Source organism: Dromaius novaehollandiae, chromosome 1 (genome assembly GCF_036370855.1).
Source record: "Dromaius novaehollandiae isolate bDroNov1 chromosome 1, bDroNov1.hap1, whole genome shotgun sequence".
NCBI classification, from domain to species: Eukaryota; Metazoa; Chordata; class Aves; order Casuariiformes; family Dromaiidae; genus Dromaius; species Dromaius novaehollandiae.
Window position 1 is genome coordinate 41914754 of NC_088098.1, and position 20254 is coordinate 41935007.

Genomic DNA, 20254 nt, shown 5'->3' on the forward strand with positions numbered 1-20254 from the left:
ATAATTAGCTAGCAAAGGTTATAGGGATGATTTCAGCAAAATTGTTGCTATGCTGTTTGTGATTAAAATTTATAAATAAAAACAATTAAAAATGTAAACCCTTACTTTCCTAGAGATCTTAGTTTTGATTTGAGAATATGAAGAGCAGTACAGAATCACGTACTGAAAATGTATATTAGTCAGATCATTCTTAGATTGGTCCTTGATTTAGCTAAAGATTTTCTGGCCAGCAAGAGCTTTGGAGAATTGCTCATTTGCTTTCTTCAAAGTTATTTGGTCACATTTCTGTAGTGACACTGAACTTGGCGTTTAATAAGCAGAATTTAATTGAGTTCATTTATAAAAAGAAGGTATTCAGGGAAGGAACTTTGAGAAGCACCACTGTGCATGTGCTTATCCTCAGACACAATATTGCAGAAGTAAGAGAAAATTTAAAAAGTAGATCTAAGAGGTGATTTTAGAAAAGGATTCACCTAGTGCTGATTAATCACATGGATCAAGATTAATGTCATTTACCTAAACACCAATTGTTGAAATCATGAGTTATCTGGAGGAAAAAAAAAAAAAAGATTCTCTCCTAAATTAGAATTTAAAGAGCATTAAAATTGAAATCATCACTTTTCTCAAGACGCCTGCATCCTTTGAATATTTGTTGTGTGTCTATAGAGAAAAGGGGGACAATTCCAAGCATTCAGCACTATACAATACCACAAAAAGTCCATAGACAAAACATTAACAAATATTAATAGGAAACAATCTGTTAGAGACGCTTACGTAGTGAAGACCTAGGTCATCTTCATTTGAGTCAATGGCAAATTTCTGTTGATTTCCATGGGAGCAGGCTTGGATTCAAAGGTATTTGTTAAAGACAAACAGTGGGGACAATCAAATATCTTTCACACAAAGCAAGTTAAAAATTTACATTTGCGAAAGCAAAGCAATTGTGTTCACTTCCTTTTCTATGTGTTTTGAAGTTGAGCAATGTATAAATTTTTGTGAACTCTGGTTCATCATTGAAATCTTCCTGATACAGAGTAAGAGAATGTTGAAATGGCTTTTTGTTTATTTTTTATTTCAGATAATAGCTTTTTAATGCATTAAAACGGTCAGTATTTTCTTTTCTCTGCTCAGTGGTCCTTTAACAAGGAGAGCACTGATTACAGTAATGCAGAGTTAAATGGCACTCATTGTTCCTAAGAATAACTTGCCTGAAAAGGCAAGTGTCACAGCCTGTACTTTCACTGAGCCAATGGCAAAATTCCCATGAACTCTGTTATAACTGTTCTGATGAATAAGGAAAGTAAGACTGAGCCCTAGTTCTTCAGAAAGCAACATTTGCCACAGTAATGTAACAGAATTTCTTGATAGCAAGATTACACTGTACACCTATATTTCTCTTCCTTTATCTTCCTCTGTGCAGAAATGTTGTTAAACATCATAAAACTAAGAAATGAATTTATATAAATGGCATATTTCCCCAATTAACCACCTCTGTCAGTGCTTTGCAGGCAGTGCATCCCTTATTCATGGACTATATGTTAGAAAAAAGTTAATTAATAACTCTTTGCACACACCTCATGAATTCAGTACAGAACCTGTGAATGTAGACTGAGACATAAATTTTCATTGATTTTTACAATTACATTTAAGATGTATTGCTCAGAATGAATTTCCATGGAAAATATTTTTAAAATATGATCTTTATTGCAAAAATTTTCCAGAAGGTCTTGAAAGTTATATATCTGGAGGTGGGATCTCAGTGAAGAACAAAAATAATATTTCAGGTTGCCAGCAGGAATAATTTTCAAGGTTTGTCCTGGTTATTATGATTTAGCATTTAGCTTTATGATAGCATAAATTAATTAAGTGTAAAATGTATTAGAATTATTCATTCACTTCTAGTGTAGTACAGAAATATTGCAGTTTCATATGTCGCTAATTTATTTTTCCTTGGCTGAACTGTACATAAGTTTCAGAAAGGGCAAATCTAAGAACATTAGTGTATTTACACATTAGTGTTAGTGTGGTGCTTCCCTGAGTTAATTCTCTCTGCTTGCCAGCACAGCTTGTTGACCCCGGTGAGGTGCTGCCCAGCATGGCTGTGCTACTGCCGATCTGCAGGAGCTCCTTCAGAGCTAGTCTGCATGTTCCTGCATTGCAAGATGCAGGCACATCCTCAGACCATCAGTTCTGCGTTCGTGAGAAAGAGGCATCGTTGAGAGGAAAAAAGAAGAGCTTGAGCACTTCGCCCACTCATTGTTTGTGATAGCTGCAAGCCCTTTGCTTTAGGAGTTGTCTCTTCCTGTCTACAGGCAGCGATGAACATCCCAAGATGCATGTGAGCGGTTCAGGCATGGCTCCTGCAGAGCCATCTCGTGTAGCTTAGTGGCTGGGACATGCTGTCACCAGCTGCTGGGTACTTCCAGACGTGGCAGTCGGCCTTATCTGTGGCTGACGCCCATGGTCATCCCGGTGAGGAGCCTCACTGATGATGCAGTGGAACGGTCACTCATTTAGGGAACTGTTCTCATCATCCACGGTGAACTTCTCCAAGCTGTTGCCTGTTCTCAGCTTAGGGGGAGGAGGGTTGTTTTTTGTATATCTCATCTACGGAAAAGTTTTGACATGCAGTTCTAAAGGTCTTGAAAGTTGAACACCTTATATACTCACCTGCTAGTGTATTTTTACTATATTTTCTCTATATACACTCAGGTGACTGGGTCCAGCTGGCTAGAGAATAGTTTTAACACTGTAGACAGAAACATAAATGCACTATAATCAAAAAGCTGGTGATCTATAGTCTCCCTATCTTATTCAAATAACTTCAGTTTGAACATTTTCCAGGTCTGAGTGTGAAATCTCTTTTCCATGACTAAAACTAAAACAAGAAATGATACATCAGAAAACTTAATTCTGTTCTCCTCAAAACAAGGGGGTGAGATTCATGCTGAATACACATGCTTGGGGATTGCACTATGTATCCAGTGGAAAATATGGTTCTAAAATCCCTCACCTCAGGTTTTCATTTTGGAGATTATCTTATCCCATTAATTCTCCTCTTCTTGCTTTCTTCATACTGCTTTTACTTACGCTTCTCGTTGGGCGCTGGGGGATGTTATGAGCACTACTGTATCAGCAGTGACAGTTGGAGCCCAGTATTCATAAAGCACTGACTTTTTTTAAGGAAAGTGATCTGGAAAGGCAAGATACTAGGTTTAATCATGTATTATCAAAATTAAAGCATGTGCATAGACTTATTCTGATAACCCTGTTAAAAATCATGCCCTGGCTGCAAGTTATCTTCCATTTTGAAAAAGCAATTTTCAGAAAGGAGTAGGATCAGAGGACAGACTGTAGCTTGCCTTCGGCTTTGTGGTTTTATTACATAATATCTGAATAAAAGTAATACTGTTGTTAAGTGTACAAGTTTATTATTTTAATTCAAACAATAAAACTTCAACTCCTACCAAGAAATTGAGTCACATAAACTATTCATAACCATTGACAGTTGCTTGGTTTTTTCGTAATAATTTTTATTAAATTAAAATATTGTCTGAAATCTGCTAACAGTTTTCACTGCAAAGAATGGAATTTTTTTTTCTCTTCTCCATTTGTCTCTTTCTTTCCCAAGAAAATCATTACACAGCTTACTCTGTCTTCAAGGAGATGTGATACTGTGCTTTGGAAAAGGTTTAAACACCCAGGCCTGCTATTCCAGGTTGTTCTGACCGCTTTTTGATTCAGCTAGACTGTCTCCCTTGACCGCTGAATTCATGGGCTTGCCATTTAGCATTGTAATGCATGTTAACCTTCCCAGGTTGCCTAGAGGACATTGCCACAAAATAAATAAATGCGCCCAAGTTGTGTTCAGAAAGGTGAATATTTTTGTGTGTTTGTGATAAACCATAAATATCCGCTCTTGCTGGTAGGAAAAGCACCTTTGATGTACACTATCTGCATTATCGCTGCATTTGCATTCTGACGTAGTCCTCTTGCAAACTAAATGTTCTTAAAAGCGCTTTTCAGAAACTGACCTTCACTCTTGAAACATGTCTTCAGGGAAGCTACCCTATTGTATTAGAAATGTCATTCTTATCTTTAATATTTACCTCTCATGGCCTTTTCACCTGCTCTTTTTTTTTTCTTCAGCAGCTGTATTGTAATAGAGCGTTGGAGAGAAAACAGCATTTTCCAGCTGAAGTAGAAGTTTGCAGCATATATTTTCAAGTAATCTAAATAAGCTTTCAGATAGAAAGTCAATCTGACATTTGTTCTGTAGATGTTGAGAATGTGTGTGCCTACTGCAAATAGTTTTAGACTAATATCATTCCAGTGCCGTAATGCATGCAGTCACCTCCTTCAGTCTGTGTGGCTTATGCACATGAAACAGTGATGTACTGAGCAGCATGAACTCCAGAGGTTGGCTATACTCTCTCCAAAACTGAGACAAATTACTGTAGACAGGCAATTTTATGTAAAGCACAACCAACCAAGAAAAACTTCAAATCCCTAATGTTTGTTATGAAAGTTAGTGGTGGCCCTATTAACATTTTAAAGTTCTTTTCCATTTTTCCATCTTATCAGTGTGTCTTCTGTTGAAAGTGATTGTTTTAGGTGCTTGCATTCAGTTCCTGAAAAACTCTCTATTTGGTTATGGTCTTAAGATGCCAGCTTTCATACCTCTGCAATCTGTTGCTAAGAAGATGCCCTAAAATGTGCACAGGTAATAAATTACTTCCCCTAACAAAATAAGCATGCTTCAGTAAACACTATCAGAAGTATACTACAAAACATTCCCATTTTCTAGACTTGCTGTCATCTTTCATTGTAGAAAGAGTATTTTTCATTCAGTATGTATGTGCTACAGAGAAGAACACAAAAACATTGTGACAGATTAATTGGTTAATTTAACTCTATTTGGTTTATGTGAATTCCACTCCTAGGTGGAAAGTACATATACTTCTTAAGTCCAATTTAAACCTTATTTGAAGGGCTAAAAATCAGCTTGCAAGATGCCTAACCTGATTCTGGCTTGTCGCTCACTGCTGAATTCCCCCTGTTGTGAATTTTATTAGCAGATCATATTTATCTCTCATATTTGTTGTCTTGAAATATACATTAATTTCTTCAGGGAATAATCGTTGGCCTGCAGATGGTTCGCAAACGGCATGGAGGGAGTATTTACGTTTTCCACTGCTTTGCTTTTTGACTGCATAATTTCTGCAGCGAAGCAAGATCTGTTTCTGCAGACGTTGGCTCACCTGCTTAGCTTCACTACTCTGGTCCTGTTTAGGTCATGAGGCACTTCATTGTAGTAAAAATAAGTGGGGAATGTCTTAGAGGATCATGAGCTAGAGCAGCAAGAACAGTAAATTCAGAAGGGAGGGTTGATGATGGAGTAAAAATTAACTGTACTTTTGGTGACTATTAAAGCATCTGATCAAAATTAGCTTGTTGTAACTACTCACTCAATGAAGATCGTTTACTAAAATATTTATGGAACGTGAGCATAAAAGAGGCCCAAACAAAGCCAAAGAAATATGTTTTAAAAATCAAATCAATAGTTGAAGTAAATATTTTTGAGGTATATTTACCCCAGAATTCTCTGCAAGATAAATTTGGTATGTGTAATATACACATTTAACATCTATATTAATATCATGATCAAATGAGTATGCCCTGAACCAGTAACAGAGAGACTATGGAAGAAATTCAGACAATTGATGCCAGAGAGAATATTGCACGGTCCGCAGACCGAACCACAGGATGTTTTGGAAACAGCAGCACAGCAACAGCAACAATGGAAACTTTTTATACTTTGTTTAGCTAGAACAGAAAACAAAAGCAAGACCAATCTAATTAATTAATGAGAAAAAGATGTTGGCCATTTGGAACCTAAGAAATGTAAAGCAAAATAATTGAAATGAATGGAAAGGAGAATTGCTTCCAGTTAGTGTATCTATTTTTACGCATTGGATGCTCAACACACACAAAGTTTTATAAATAATTATCTCTAATGGGAAAACTCTAAGCCAACCCCAGTGGGTGTTAAAGATATGAGGCAACATGTTTGAGTCAAGTCTGTTTGAATGTAACTATTTGATTTACAAAAATTATCATGCTTGTACTGTCAGGTTGTATAAATATATACCTTGCGGCATGGTGCTTTGATCAGCACAGAATGATGAATTTCTCTCATTGATTCCACTGTGTCAAGAAGTGTATTTCACAGCTTTTACAAATGCGACAGATTTGATTAAAGTTTCAATTCCGGCAAAGTCGTGATAATGTTTCCATTAAGTTTTGCCATGTTTCTCTATTCTCATTTAAATGCATTTTTCAACTATGGAAAAGAAAATCACCTTGTCTTTTTTGTATTCTTTTAGAAAACATTTTCACCGTTCTCTGTTGAATATAAGATGAGGTGATATTGCCATGCAAGAAGTATCTTCTCAATTTCCATCCATTGTTTCAATCAATAATATGAACCTAAAAGCCATTGCATAGTAACACAGCCCCAGGAGCCATTTTCTTCCAATTTCTCTCCTTTTATGCAAATGTGCTTTAATATTAGAATGATGAGGGTAAAAGCTGTGTTGAAAATCCTTTTTTGTTTTTTTTTAGGTAGTCTTTTCTGTCTACTCTTGTTCCTAATAACTCCTGTGACAAATCCAGGGCTAGAGTCTGAGCAGACTTTGTTGTACTGGGCATGAGAAAGGGTTTTTCATGTTGCCTCCTACACTCACAATGTGAAACACCTAAGAAGGGGCTGTTCCCAGTCATGTCTGAGCACAGAGCGCTTCATCCTATCCTTTCTTTCTGAATATCAGTTATTCAGAAGTCAGTCCTTTTAATGGTGAGAATAAAGATGTTACTTATTGATAAAATGCTATTTTAATGTCTCCTGTTTTCTGAGCTGCATGGTTCACCCAACTCACTGTTTCATGCTCTTCCACCCATTGGGTAAGAAGAAAAGTAATATTTGTTAAAAAGTAGAAGAGATTCTCTTGATTTTTTCTTTTTTTCTTTTTTCTTTCGGTTACAAGTACTGGCATTTTGAGGAAAACTGCCAAATATGATTTCATAGTACTTAATGCATAGTACTTAAAGCAAAAATTACTGGCAGAGGAAGAAAGGCATGGAGCCGACAAGGGCTAGAGCTCTATCTGCTCCTCCATTGAACAGCTTCCATGGACTAGGAGAATCAAGGAAGCATATCTTATGCAAATATTGTAAAAGTGTGTTTGTTAGTGATGAAGACAAGAATATGTTTCCGGTAATGTTTTAAACTGCATCTATGCAAGATATATGGATGATCCAAATGTTGGTTTCAAAGGTTTGACTAGTTACAAAGTTCTTCATAATTTCCTGGGAAACAGAAATAAGAAGTGGTTGAATTATGAAAATGTGCATTTCATGCAGTTCTGCGCCCATGCTCTTTTTATGAGTTTGCTGGCGTTTTCTCAGAATATTTTTAGATTTTGCTTTGTTTGTATGAAAATAATCAGCCAAATAATCATCATTTACCAACCAATACAAAATCTGCTTTGTATTCCTACCTGCCCAGGATTTCCCGTACAGCCTATGCAAAAGGAATGGGGGAATTGATGAGGACGTAGTTCTTCTCTGTGTGACATATAAATGAAACTTCCCTTACTCAGCGGAAAATATGAAGAATTTGCTGAATCTTAACTCCTCTTATAATGCATGTAGTAAGGACACAAGTATATTTTCTATTACAAATAAATATCAACAATCTATCCTAGTTCTCATATTCTTTTCCTAGGAAGTTAAATTAAGTTTTTTAAATAAAAATGTTCTTTTTATTGTAGTAATAGGTAGAAAATATAGGAAATCAACTGATCAGCACAATATCTTTTTCACTATATAAAACAAATGCTGAATGTCAGAGTATCGAGCCTTCAAGGCAACAACTTTTAAAGTCATCACCCCACATTAACTGAGGAATGTTACAGTTATCCTAGAACAAAATTAAAATCCTTACATCCGCCAGGAGAAGATGCCTAGATTCTGTCTGCTAGGTTTCCGTTCTTTCAGACTTCACGTTTGTGCCTGTTTATGCATAGCCATGTATGGTATTATTATAAATTTTTAAAGTCCTATTTGGACTTTAAAAGACTTACTGGAAAAGAAAACTATGAATTCAAACTGTGGAACTGCAGGTTGCTCTTCGTCCACTGGAAGTTGTTCAGGTTTGGTCACAGGTTCCTTGGAGCCTGCTGTTACCCCCGTGGCTTCCTCCAGTTCACAGCATTGTCTGCACTATAACTTACCCCAAATGGTAATGTTTGACAGAGGCTTATTGTACAACCTTGGTGTGGATTGTTTTCCCCTTAAGAAAACTTAGGCTATGTTAGACCAAAGTAATTGCAAACTCTACAAATCTTTCCTCCCTAGCAGAATGACCACATGACCTTGCCAGGTTTCTGGCAATTTTCCAGTCTTCTAAGCTAATAGATCTCAGAAATCCATTTAGCTCCCTACAGAATATAAATTTTAGTATTTCACATGGATTTAGTTCACAACTGAAGGTTTCCTATTCAAAATCCACAAATTACCTGTCCCAAACCCAGACAGAATAACTGTGCTAGCTAGATTCAGAGAAATCCTGCAGAGCTTTTCACTGAAAATAAGGAAGGGACATGTTCCAGGATTATCTAGTAGGGGAAGGAAAGAATGATTTTTTTTATAATAATGTGTATAATAGATCATCAAACATCATACATGATCACCTTTTGCTGTCTCTGTATACAACCTGGCACGAAAGGTGCCGTGTTCCACACTTCCCATCCCGTATTTTGTAAGATTGTCTTCCGGGCTTGTCCACAGTAAACTCACAGCATCCAGTATTTCAATGAATGCAGTGATGAGCTCAAAACCAGCAGGAGATGGGCATTAACATGGGACTAGTGCTCACTCCATCCTGTTACAGCCCACCCCTTCCACCTTAGAGTTGTCTCTGCTTCCTACCTGCCGTGATCCTTCCACCCGTGAAACTGCCACCTCCTCACACTCGCCCCCTCTGAATCCATTGCCTACTGGGACAGAACTGGTGATGTAAATTATTATATCTGGCTGGATGATCTACTCTTCTGCAGCCACTCACATGTCTCTCCATTAGGATGCTTTTACGCAGAAATAATGGTACAGAGGGGGGTAACTTGGCACAGAGCCAACATGACCCAGGAAAGCCCAGTCTCCAATCTAGTTAGTAGGTGACCTTCACCCACCAGGAATACCCACTAGAGGGTCTTGCTAGCTCTTGCTCTTCCAGACCCATATTTTCATGCTTCTTTTCTAGCGTATCATCTTTCAAAGGCTTTATTTTCCCTGTTGAAGTTGAAACAGCAATCACCACAATGTCAGTTTTCAAATCTTCTCAATTCCTCTGTCAACCACCTCTGAAGACTTTCACAAATTATGAAATAAGATTAGTACTGGAATTCATAGTGACAGAAAGAATATCTTCAAAGGTGTTTCTTTCCAGCTTCTGACCCTAAGCATATTCATTTAAATATGTTTCCAAGTATATTTTCTTAATGAGAGAATGAAGACAAATATAATAAGTTGTGGTCTGCAGAAAAGACAAAGTAGAAATAGACGCTCTCCTCCTACGTCAGCTTCATCACTTGAAGACTATTATGTCTGTCTTTTCAATAGTGACTTCATAGACTAAATCTACAACATGAGTTAAAGGCATACATTGCAAGAAAAAGTAAATCACTATTAGCTAAGGAATATTTTAATTTTGGGGGTTTGAATGTCAATTTAAATATATATTGACATTCATTAAAAGCATATTTAAATTGACATTCAGACCCAAAGCTTATTGTGACAATGCAAAGACTCTGGAAATGCAGGCAGGAAAAAAAAATGACATACTGGAGAGTGAGAAGTATTAGTAAAAAAAATCCAGAAATTAAAAAAAAAAAAGTTTAAATATAACATCAAGAGCTCTTGTTTTATTCTATATGGAAAAAAGTACACTGTTATACCTCTTGACTTTAGACCATAGTTCCTACCTGTAACTTGCCTAAATTAGGGGGTAGTTATACACTTCAGATACCCTTGCAAAAGCCACAAGGAATGCATTATGTTCTGCTTGGGCTCACATTACGCACTGCTGTTAGCTTACAGCTCAGGCACTGAGGTCACGATCTGACTACACTGGTTTTGAACTGAGACTGCGAGATCAAAAATATTGCAACATAAAGACAGCATTAACAGCATATTGCATGCTCTTTTTAATTTTGCAAAAGAGTGGCCATGTGCCTATGCCTGATCTGGATCAAAAGTGTATTACCGAGTGATCTGGAAATGTACAGATCAAGTGTTAATGACTGCCTGTAGCAGACATTTGTTGAACACCTTGAGCGTGGGGATTCCTGACTGATGCAGAATACCAGGAGAAAAGCAAATTAAAAAAAAAAGAATAATAAATAGTACAATTAAAAAATTCTACCAGATCTGAAATTCCACAGAAATGTGGAGTGCTTTGAGCAGAAGTGACTGTCTTCACAAACACGGGGACAGAGAAGGCTAGCTCTGAAACTCTTCAGAAATGGAGGAATGCTCTATTCCACACTATGTGAAATGAGAGAGAGAGAGATGTGCTCTTAATCACAGAATAAAAAGAGAGGATACAAAACTTTCTGATTTGCAGAGAGCTGGAACACCTCAAATCTTGGAGGCTAAGTTCCTGCATAGCAAATCATGATTGAAATCTGAATTAAAACACAGTAATTAATAGGGATCCAGTTTCAACTCTTAAAAAAAGTAGACTTCTATCTTGATACAGCATGCAAAACTATCATCCAGTCTGGACTGGGCTGAATGCAGGAGTGAATACGATTTTGATGCAGAAGGTGGAAGAGAAGACAACCTATTGCAATGAGGAGAAGGAAAGCATGTGGAGATAAAAATCAGGATGCATGAAACGGTTCCATGCACTGCAATAAACAACACAATGCCTGACATTCAGAAGAAAATGCAAAAACTGCAAGTAATTACATCACTTTCCAAGAGTTTAACAGTGCCAGGAAAGTCTGAAGAAGGAATGAAGAAACAGGAATTTTTGGACATCATTGCAACAGAAGATGAATGGACCATCAGTCCAAAAGCAAATGAAACATTTATTCACTTTAAGTTGGACACAGGTGCACAAGCCAGTAGGCTGCCAGAAACAATGATATTATCGCTGAAACAAAAAACAGTCAGCAGAAATTCAGGGTTTTATAGCAGTGATCTTCCTATTCAGAAAAGAAGTAAACTAAATATATGGATAAATAATAACTTGGAAACATTACAATCTCTGAAAAAGCTTATCACTTAGTAAACGGCCTTCTTGAGAAGATGCATTCTTAAGGGAAGCAAAACATTGAGGAAGAACTTAAGGATACTTTCCAGGGTATAATGGGTTTTTCAAAGGACTACATGCCAGAACGGACACGTCAACCTACCATTCACACCTCTAACAAAGTTCTGCTTATCCTTAGCGGTTCGTGGCTCCATGGAAGACCCCTTAATCTAGGGAAATAAAAATGTGAGCAGAAACTTTGTGTAGTTTCAGACAGCTCCAAAGCTGCTGGTCTAAAGCAAAAATCTCCAGATTTAAGTCGAGTATAAGAAAAAGTGAGAAATGAACGTGGTAAAGTGTACAGGCAGACCCTTGCAGGCCTGGGGCCATCCTCAGCCTCCTGCAGCTCCCAGTGGAGGGTGGGTCCAGCAGAGGACTCTGGGCCTTGTTTGGCCTCTCCAAGCAGCAACCTGAGGATGCAGCTGTGCAAAACCACCGTGTGGCCAAATGGAAATCTGACCTTTGTAGTATTAGGGATTAAAAGTATAGCTGTTTGAGGTATTATTATGAGGATTATAGAAGAGGCTCATCTGAAAAATGACCTGGAAACCCTGTAAGAGGATCCAGGACTAAGGTACTATACCACTAAATGCAAAAACCTTTGGACTGCCCAAAGATGTTTCAGAGAAGATCATTCATTCACATATATGAGTGGATAAATTTACAACAGGCCACAGCTGTTTTCATGAGACATGCCCAAATGACATCTCAAATTATGCCTATTTATTTGTCATTCTAGTTAAAAGCAAGAGCTCAAGCCTGGAGAGAAGGAGCTTTGCAAAACTTGCAGCCACAAGGCTAACCAAAAGAGGGGCCTCATCCACCCTTTCCTATTTGGAGTGGTCCATGGCTGGTGGTATTCCCTGTCTCAGGCTCTGAGGGCACCGACCATCCTCCCTGTCCCTGTCCACCCCTCAGGGCTCCCCACCGCCAGCCCCAGCCCCATCTCAGCCCAGCCTGGGGCCGTCAGTCCCTGCCCATTGACACTGGTGTTGGCTCCAGCCCTGCCATGGCACTGCCCCTGCCAGTACCCTCCAACACCAGCTCCTGCAGCTCCCTGACACCTTGAGCTATATCTAAAACAGTGACAGTCATCATGGTCCAAAGCCACTACAGGGACAGCTTATTACGTGCTAAGCTTGAACCCGTGTCCTCTTGCTGTTGTCTGCTAACACGGATGTGGTCTGAAGTCTAGTTGCACTCTGCTGACAGTTTAGCTAATAGATTGGTTAATTATTTGAAATTTTCCACTGTGTTAACATGATTTTCAGTTGTTGCTACTATTTTGTTTGGCTGGGACAGAAAAGAGGTGAGGAATCCTAACTTTAAGAAATTCTTTCACATCTAGAGCCATAACCTCTGAGTACTGGAGCTCTCAGTTTAAGGCTTGCTGCTCAGTCAGAGATGGGACGAGGAACTTGTTCACTATAAAATCAGTTAAGTACTTAACTAAATAATTGACTGCTTAAAAATGGAGCTGCATCAGATAATACAGAAGCAGGAGGAGAAAGGGGTTAGAGTTCCCTTTCCCCAGCAGAAATCCTGTCAGCGTCATGTTTGACACTGAGACACTTGAATTTTAGGGACTCTTCCCGGGCTTGCAATCCAAAATTAGGTGCTCTGGGTGCCTAAACAGCACCAGAGAAAGTTAAGGGGCGGAAGAATGAGATCCACCGACAAATCACAGTGATCGGCAGTGGACCAGCTACAGCTCCCCAGTGTGAAAACTCTGTGGATGCGATTTAGGTGCTTTCCTTATTACCGTTACAACTTTTATTCCTTCGTTCTGGATGCCCCTCCCAAAGAGGTCTACCAGTTTTCTTGCAGGAGATTAGCAAGGGCTGTGGCTGCCTTCTGAAATGCAAACAGCAGATCACAGAATCACAGAATAATTTAGGTCAGAAGGGACCTCCGCGAGCCTATCCGTGGTCAAAGCAGGGATCACATCAAAGTTAGATGAAAGTTAAGAAGAAACAGAGGCAAGCATCTCCATTCATATGCGAGTGAGTGGCCCAAACAGTTCTGGACTTGAATCCCGCAGAGAGGGACCCGAACGCAGCTTTCCTCACATCTCCCGGGGCTGAGTGGCTGCTGAAGAACTGCAAAAACAAAAGAGCAGGGGGAGACCATCAAACACGTCGTCTTCCTCCCGGCCATATTCCAAAGGGATTTACTGCTCCAGCTTCACTGTGCGTGGAGTGCAACCATTTTAGATGTACTTTGAGAATGACTGCTAGACGAGTGCCAGAGCCTGGGGCAGATGCTCTTAATCCCATCCCTTGAATCCTAATCTAGCCGTCGCACCAGGCACAGGCATTGCCGCTCAGCCTTGTCAACGGGAAGTACATCTGCACATGCCAAGAAGCAGAGCTACAGACATCGCAGGAAAGTCTGTGCTGAAAACAGGAGCGCCTACAGAGCTTAAGCAAGTCCAAGGCCTGTTAGCAGCTGTGTAGAGCCTTACAGGATTATAATTTTGTATATCGGCACCTTCATCTGACCAAAATTTCACTTGAAATAGTGCCCTTTTTTGGGTGCCTGTGGCTCTGCAGTGTTACTGAGTGTCAGAGCAGAGCTCTGTGTCAGTGCAGGTTTGTCTCTGTGGGTCGTTAGCAATACTCGAATGCTGCGCTTGCCCTGCCGGAGTCTTTGCAAAATATTACTTACACAGTAACTGAATCACTTCTGTGAATTATTACAGCCAAACAGCAGGCTTTTTCTTCTGATTGTCAAAGGGTAAAGGCTTAAGGAAGGTGCTCTCAATTTCTCTTAATTATTTTATGCTTGCCAAAAGTTATGTCAATCTTTATTAAAAAAATGGCAGTTTAAGTAAAGCTTCTCTCTTTTAAACTGCTTTTGCAAAGGAATTGCTTTCTACACCTCTAGTACCTGATTTGTGAGCCCAGAAAACACGCTTCATTAGTCCTTTTCACAAGCTAAGTATCTGCTGCTCCAAATGTAATGCAAATCACTTTTTAATGGTCACGTTTACCAGATAGGAAATGCTTTTGCTGGAGCTATGACTTGTAGTTAATTAAGCCAATTAGCATTTGATATAGGCAGTTCTGGAAAGATGGAGCCCAAGAATAGCTCTCAAGAGATGGTGAAAGACTTTTATGCAGACAGAATTGTTAGAGAAGGGAAGGAAGAAAAAGAGGAAGTTTAAGAATAATTTCTAAATGATTTCACTATTGTTTCTAGTTTATAGCAGTCTCAGCTGAACTTCTGTGAAAAAAATGTGTGTGTGTGGGTGAGAATCTACATGGCATGTTTCTGTGTGAGGAGATAAAACTGGACTTTTTACTCAGCAGAGAAGATTGGGAATACAATTTCTTGGAGATGCTGGTTATACTGTGAAATTACCCAATCTATTAATTGCACTTTTGACTTCATTCCAAAAGAAGATTTTTGACTGCTTGACTAGAAGAGGTAGCAGCTCATTCCTTGTAGGCCAGGTCTCACTGCCTCTTCTGTTTTGTATGGGGCAAGGACTGGCCTTTTAGCACAGGAAAAAACAAAGAGTTTCTCGAGGCTGTAGAATGAAAATTGATCACATTCTCTCTAATACTGTTTCTCAGAGAGATAAGTAGCACTGAGACATTTTATAATTTAGCCATGTGCTGCCTTAGAAATGTGGAAAGTATGTGAAGTCTCAGGAAGAAATTGTTTCAGCACTCCAGAAGTTCTACTAAATTTGCTTCTTTCATGATTTTAAGCATGTAGTGACCGAGCTGGATCTGTTAGGATACTTACATTCGTTTCAGTCTGCATGATATGTGACTTCCATTTGTCAGGAATTTCTCAATGCTCTTGAGAAATTTGCCATTGCTTAATGTAAAACAACAAATATTTTACAGTCAGTCCAAATACACTTGAACATTGTCATTTTCTGCCATTTGCTTGTTCTGTCTTATTCTGGAGTGAAATACTATTCTCAAACAAAAAACCCATTCTCTCAGGTAAAATAGCTTTTGAGTAGGATGCTAAAATATATAATCACTAAATTAGTGAGAGGAAAAGTATCAAATCAGCTGTGAGAAAATTGACAAAGGAAATAGGATTTTATATCTCTGTTCTTTCTCATATGCTCCCACTGGAAATGCGCTAACTTCTACTGCAAACCTCCTGCTAGAAAATTGCTGCTCATCCAGTATTCCCCTTCCTCCTCAGACTTTGTTGTTTTCATTCTTTTTTTGTGTGTTTGTCCTCTGAACACTTCCTCCCAACCTGAATATACACATTACAATTTAGCTTAATTAATCATAAGCTTGCAATTGGCTATATGAGACTGGAGTCTCATAGACTCAGTCTCACTGACTGCCACAGGATTTTATAAGGCCTGTCTGTGTGGACAAATACCATTTGTAGGAGGGAACCTTGGATTATTCTAGCTCCCCAGTCCCTAATCTCAAAAAAACCCAGAAATCACTGTGGTTCGTTCAAATGTGGAAAGATGCCTTGCAAAGAGCTCATTGATCACACAATATAACTCCGTAGTCGCTTCCCCATTTCTTTATGTAAGGATGCTGGAATTGGCTGGAATGGCCATAATCTGTTGCTCCATAGTCCTATAGGATTCATTAGCAATAGCTAAAAAGTTGCTGTTACTTACCTTTGCTTTAGATTTAGGAAAGGGATATTTCCATCTCTCTGACACTACATACAGATTTTTGCATAGAAATACGTCCTCCACAAAGGGGGTTTCAGGAAGACGCAAGGTAGTCTTGAGCCTTCTTGAAAAGACTCACGAGTCTTAAACTCCTGAAACTCCTATATCTGTTTATTTTACCACAGGCATGTACCATAATAATAGTCATAAAATAAGAACATCATAAAAATTGACAAACGCCTACAAGAGAATTCTTACTTCACTAACCTGAATGTTTTACAACTCTTATTAGAAAACCTTAATCACCTCACCGAAATTCTGAACAATGTTTCATAAGTGCACTAAAATTCCTAAGATGTTACTAAGTCATCTGAATATTCTGTGGTCCATAGTATAAGGATGAAGTTCCACTGACTTAAAATTAGGGTAGGATCCCAAGAAACAACAAGGTGAGATGACAACTATAAATGTATGCAATGACACCTGAACTAGACAGCCTAAGCCCCTTTAATAGTCTGTAGAGAGAAATAGATATTTGGGGGGCACAATAGATGTTTGGTTGGTTCTTCTAACCAACTCTTTATGTCTATTTTAGAGCTCTAGAAATGTCTGTTTCTCTCCATCAGTGCTCAGAGAAGAGGACTAGCTCCAGTATAGGCATTTCTTCTTTAGATTTCTCTGTTCCGAGAGATGAATCCCCCCATAACCAATTCAAAATGAAATCATGTGTTAAAAGAAAGCAAATACAAACTAAAATTCATTTTCTTTCCTTACAGAATAATCCTTCACCTACCATCCAGCTCTGCAAAGAACTAAATACCCTTGACTTCTATTGACTTGAATAAAAATTGAGGTCACTCACTACTTTAGAGAATCAGGACCAAATTTTGTTAATTCACAGTTGGTTTCTCAAGCTTTGCCTATAAGCACAGTTAAACTGGATTTAACTTTAACACAAGTTAAATTCAGTAGCTGACAAGGCTCCATCCATCAGCGTGATTTATCGATGTTCTAATGTACTTTACATTACCAAGTCATCTACTAGGTAAAGTCTTCTCATTTTCAGAAAGTCTACAAAATAGTGAGCTCAAAATCTGCTCTTCACTAAAGGATCATGCAGCTGAAACTGAGTTCAGAAATTCTTCCTACAGTGTAATGCAGGTTGCGAACCAGGATGATAAGAAATATTGCCCTTGTAGCTGCTTTATTAGCTATCGACAATGGTACTGCACAAAACAAAGCTGTTTTTGAATGCTAAAGCACTACACAAAATGACATTAAATAAAAAAAAAATCACTTTATGTTAATATCAGCTTCAATCAGAAACAGAGTTAAATGATTAAGGAGGAAACTGGACAGGAAGAAAATATTTCAACCTGCTGAGTGGGAAATTAAAATCAGCACAACATAAACATCGCCAGCAAAATAGCTTACGACATTACTACATTAAGGCTATTGCACACCCATACTTGAAATTTTGCAGCAACCTGTACCAGCTATTGCCATAATGCAGCAGCTTCTATCCGGATGAGTTGTATTGTAGGATTTGTGTCCGGCAGGAATGGGGAGTGGATGTGGGGCATCCCTATGAATTCAATGCAGTTGGGTTTTCTTCCCTGCCCCTGCATTGCTGTGAGAGGCTAAGCGAGGAGGGGCTCATGCAGGTGACACAGACCATCAGCCCAAGAGAAGAGAGGCAAGTGTGATGTGAGTGGCGATGTGTATTTACCCCTGGGAACTGGGTGCTCTGACAGCCCAGCACACCCAGCACCTGCTGTTGTGGAGAGTTTGGAAACTAAATTGGATGGCTCTTCTGCACAGCAGACCTTACATAAACAAATGTGTGCCATTAAATCGCTGGCTCTCTTTCCATATTGACTGGCTTCAGAGACTAAAGGTTGAATTAAACAAATGTTTTATTCCACTGTGGCTTACACCATTATGATATCTTTATTTCCAGATGTCTGTGTTTTCTAAAGCTTCCTATTTGCCATTAATCTTTCTTTACAGGCTTTCCAGAAGAGGAGTTTTGAGGCAATCGGAAATGTGGACACAATAAAATAACTGGAGCCATTTGACTGTTCATAGCATGTAGTTATATCTAGCAAAGAATCTGTATTTTGTATGTAGCAACACTTAAGAACCAGAAAAAGATATAATGTTCCACTCATGCCTGCATATCTTATCTGTACAGAGACTGAGATGGACCAGTTTCATGCTGACTGAGAAGTCTCTGAACGTGACAATTTCTATGATTAAGATTTAGGAATATGATGGAAGAACTATTTTAGTGGTGCATTTCAGCACGTTGGCAACAGCCCTCATCCCAGAAGAGTATTGCTTCAGATACCCATTAAAGATAAATGCTCAGTAAAGAATTCTCCTTCCGAAGAAGTTGGATAGACTGTTGGATGTGCTCACTGCAGCGTCGCACAGTAGACCACGATAGTACAAGGCACAGTTCGGTTTAAAAAGTCAAACAAAACAACAACAGGAAGACTGTTTTTTATCTCATGGACATACATTTTGCAGTAAAACTTCAAATTGTTCATGGAATCCTGTCAGTGCACCCCAGACAATATTTCATCCTACGCAGTCGAGTGATAAGTGTTTCTGTGTCATGTGCCATCAGTATTTTATAATTCCATGCGTTTCAGTTTCCGTAAATCCTGAATTCACGAGTTCTCTCTCAATTCTGAGCCAGGAAAGATTGCCAGCTGAATGACTGACCTGTAATTACTGACGCTTCACATTAGCGATTGAACGGCTAAAAGTCAATAACCAAATTAAAGCTTCTTTTGAACTACTGGGTGACCTACATGTAAAGAATTCAATATAAGGGTAGGAATCTGAGACACACAGCTTGCTCATGACCAGTTGAACTTCCATCTGTCTGAGAAATGCATTTATGAAATTGGATTGTGATATGAATATGCAATTCCATGCTTTCTATTATAGCCCAGGAAAAAAATTGGAAAGTTATCAGTTGGAGGAAAAGGTTTACCAAAATTACTTATGCTTTTACATGCAGAGCAGAGAGACATAGCTATAAAGTGACCAGAAGGTAAGAAAGTGTGTTGTGTGTTTAAGCCATTGAGGAGGATGCCATCTGGACAGGTAGATGACTCATCAGTGGATGAAATGTTCAGGGTTTGTGGGTACGCATATATATCCTTGGAGAGGATATGATCTAGCTGATGAAATTTTCTAATAGCTTAGCTGGCAGCCCGATGCCGAGAAAGACACTGTTGTCAGGTCACAGGTGATTGTTATTTTAGACTTTATTAGAAGTGTTCATTACAGAACACACAGCGCACCATGGAGCATTATACCACCCTTCCTCGCTTTTGTTAGCTAATTGTTTCAAGTCAGCTTCGTATCGCAGAGCTCATCTAAATGAAGTTCCCTAATTTTAAATGAAAGTACAAATGTAAATGAACTATGATGACCTAGCACAAACGCATAGGAGTTAATTTAAATTGTTGAATTAAGTTTAGAGTTTTGAGTTAATTTAAGATAAACCAAAACAAGATAGTGGGATGCTGAAATAATAGACTTCACATGGATTACAAGTGGTTGCTCATACTGATTTCTCTAATGAATCTAAAATGTGATTGAATAAATCAGCATGACTTTCTCATATGATGAGCCCCACAACTTCATCTAACACAGCTGGGCTAATGGGAAAAAGAATATGCCATATAAAAGGGGAATTTTAACCCAGAAGATGGCCTTTTGTATGAACTGATAAAATTGGACTGTTTAGGTATAGGCAAGCCAGATGCAGTCTATGGTGTTTTTTTTCTTTTTTTTTTATGTAAAGTGAAGGCTGCTAAAGGGTTCCAAACTTTTATTTCTGTTTTCTGGCAAGGTAGGAGGGTTTGGCCATGGGCTGAGAGACACTGCTTCCATTTCTCTTTCTGCAGAGTCATATGATATACATTACAACTTTTTAAGACCAGACTTTGGACTGTGAAATCATCTCTGGAGAAGATCACAAGGGAAAGTTTCTCTTTTTGTATAAGTGTATATATCCCAAACAAAGGAGTGTAAATGTCTTGCTAACACTCTACCACTGGTATACAGATGTTACAAATCATGTTTACGTTCATGAATATTCATTGCCTAAACAGTAGCACGGATGAGAAAGTCTGAACGGGAAGCTTAGCAGGGATAGTCTCACTACTTAATATTTTTTATTTTAAAAGTGATTTTATTTAATAAGTGACTTAATTTTCCCTTTAAGAAAATCTGTTTGTTAGGATTAG

The 20254-nt window shown here is 38.5% G+C and overlaps 1 protein-coding gene across 1 annotated transcript in view; it reads left to right on the forward strand.

The window, feature by feature from the left end:
* The window catches only part of METTL25 (methyltransferase like 25), a 69029-nt gene extending 65553 nt beyond the window's left edge, over positions 1-3476 (forward strand). Inside the window, exon 10 of the mRNA XM_064509685.1 lies at positions 2066-3476. Within this exon, the coding sequence (XP_064365755.1) occupies positions 2066-2266 (201 nt within the window). The 3' untranslated portion in view covers positions 2267-3476. The remainder of the gene's footprint in view (positions 1-2065) is intronic.
* The last annotated feature ends 16778 nt before the right edge of the window (positions 3477-20254 follow it).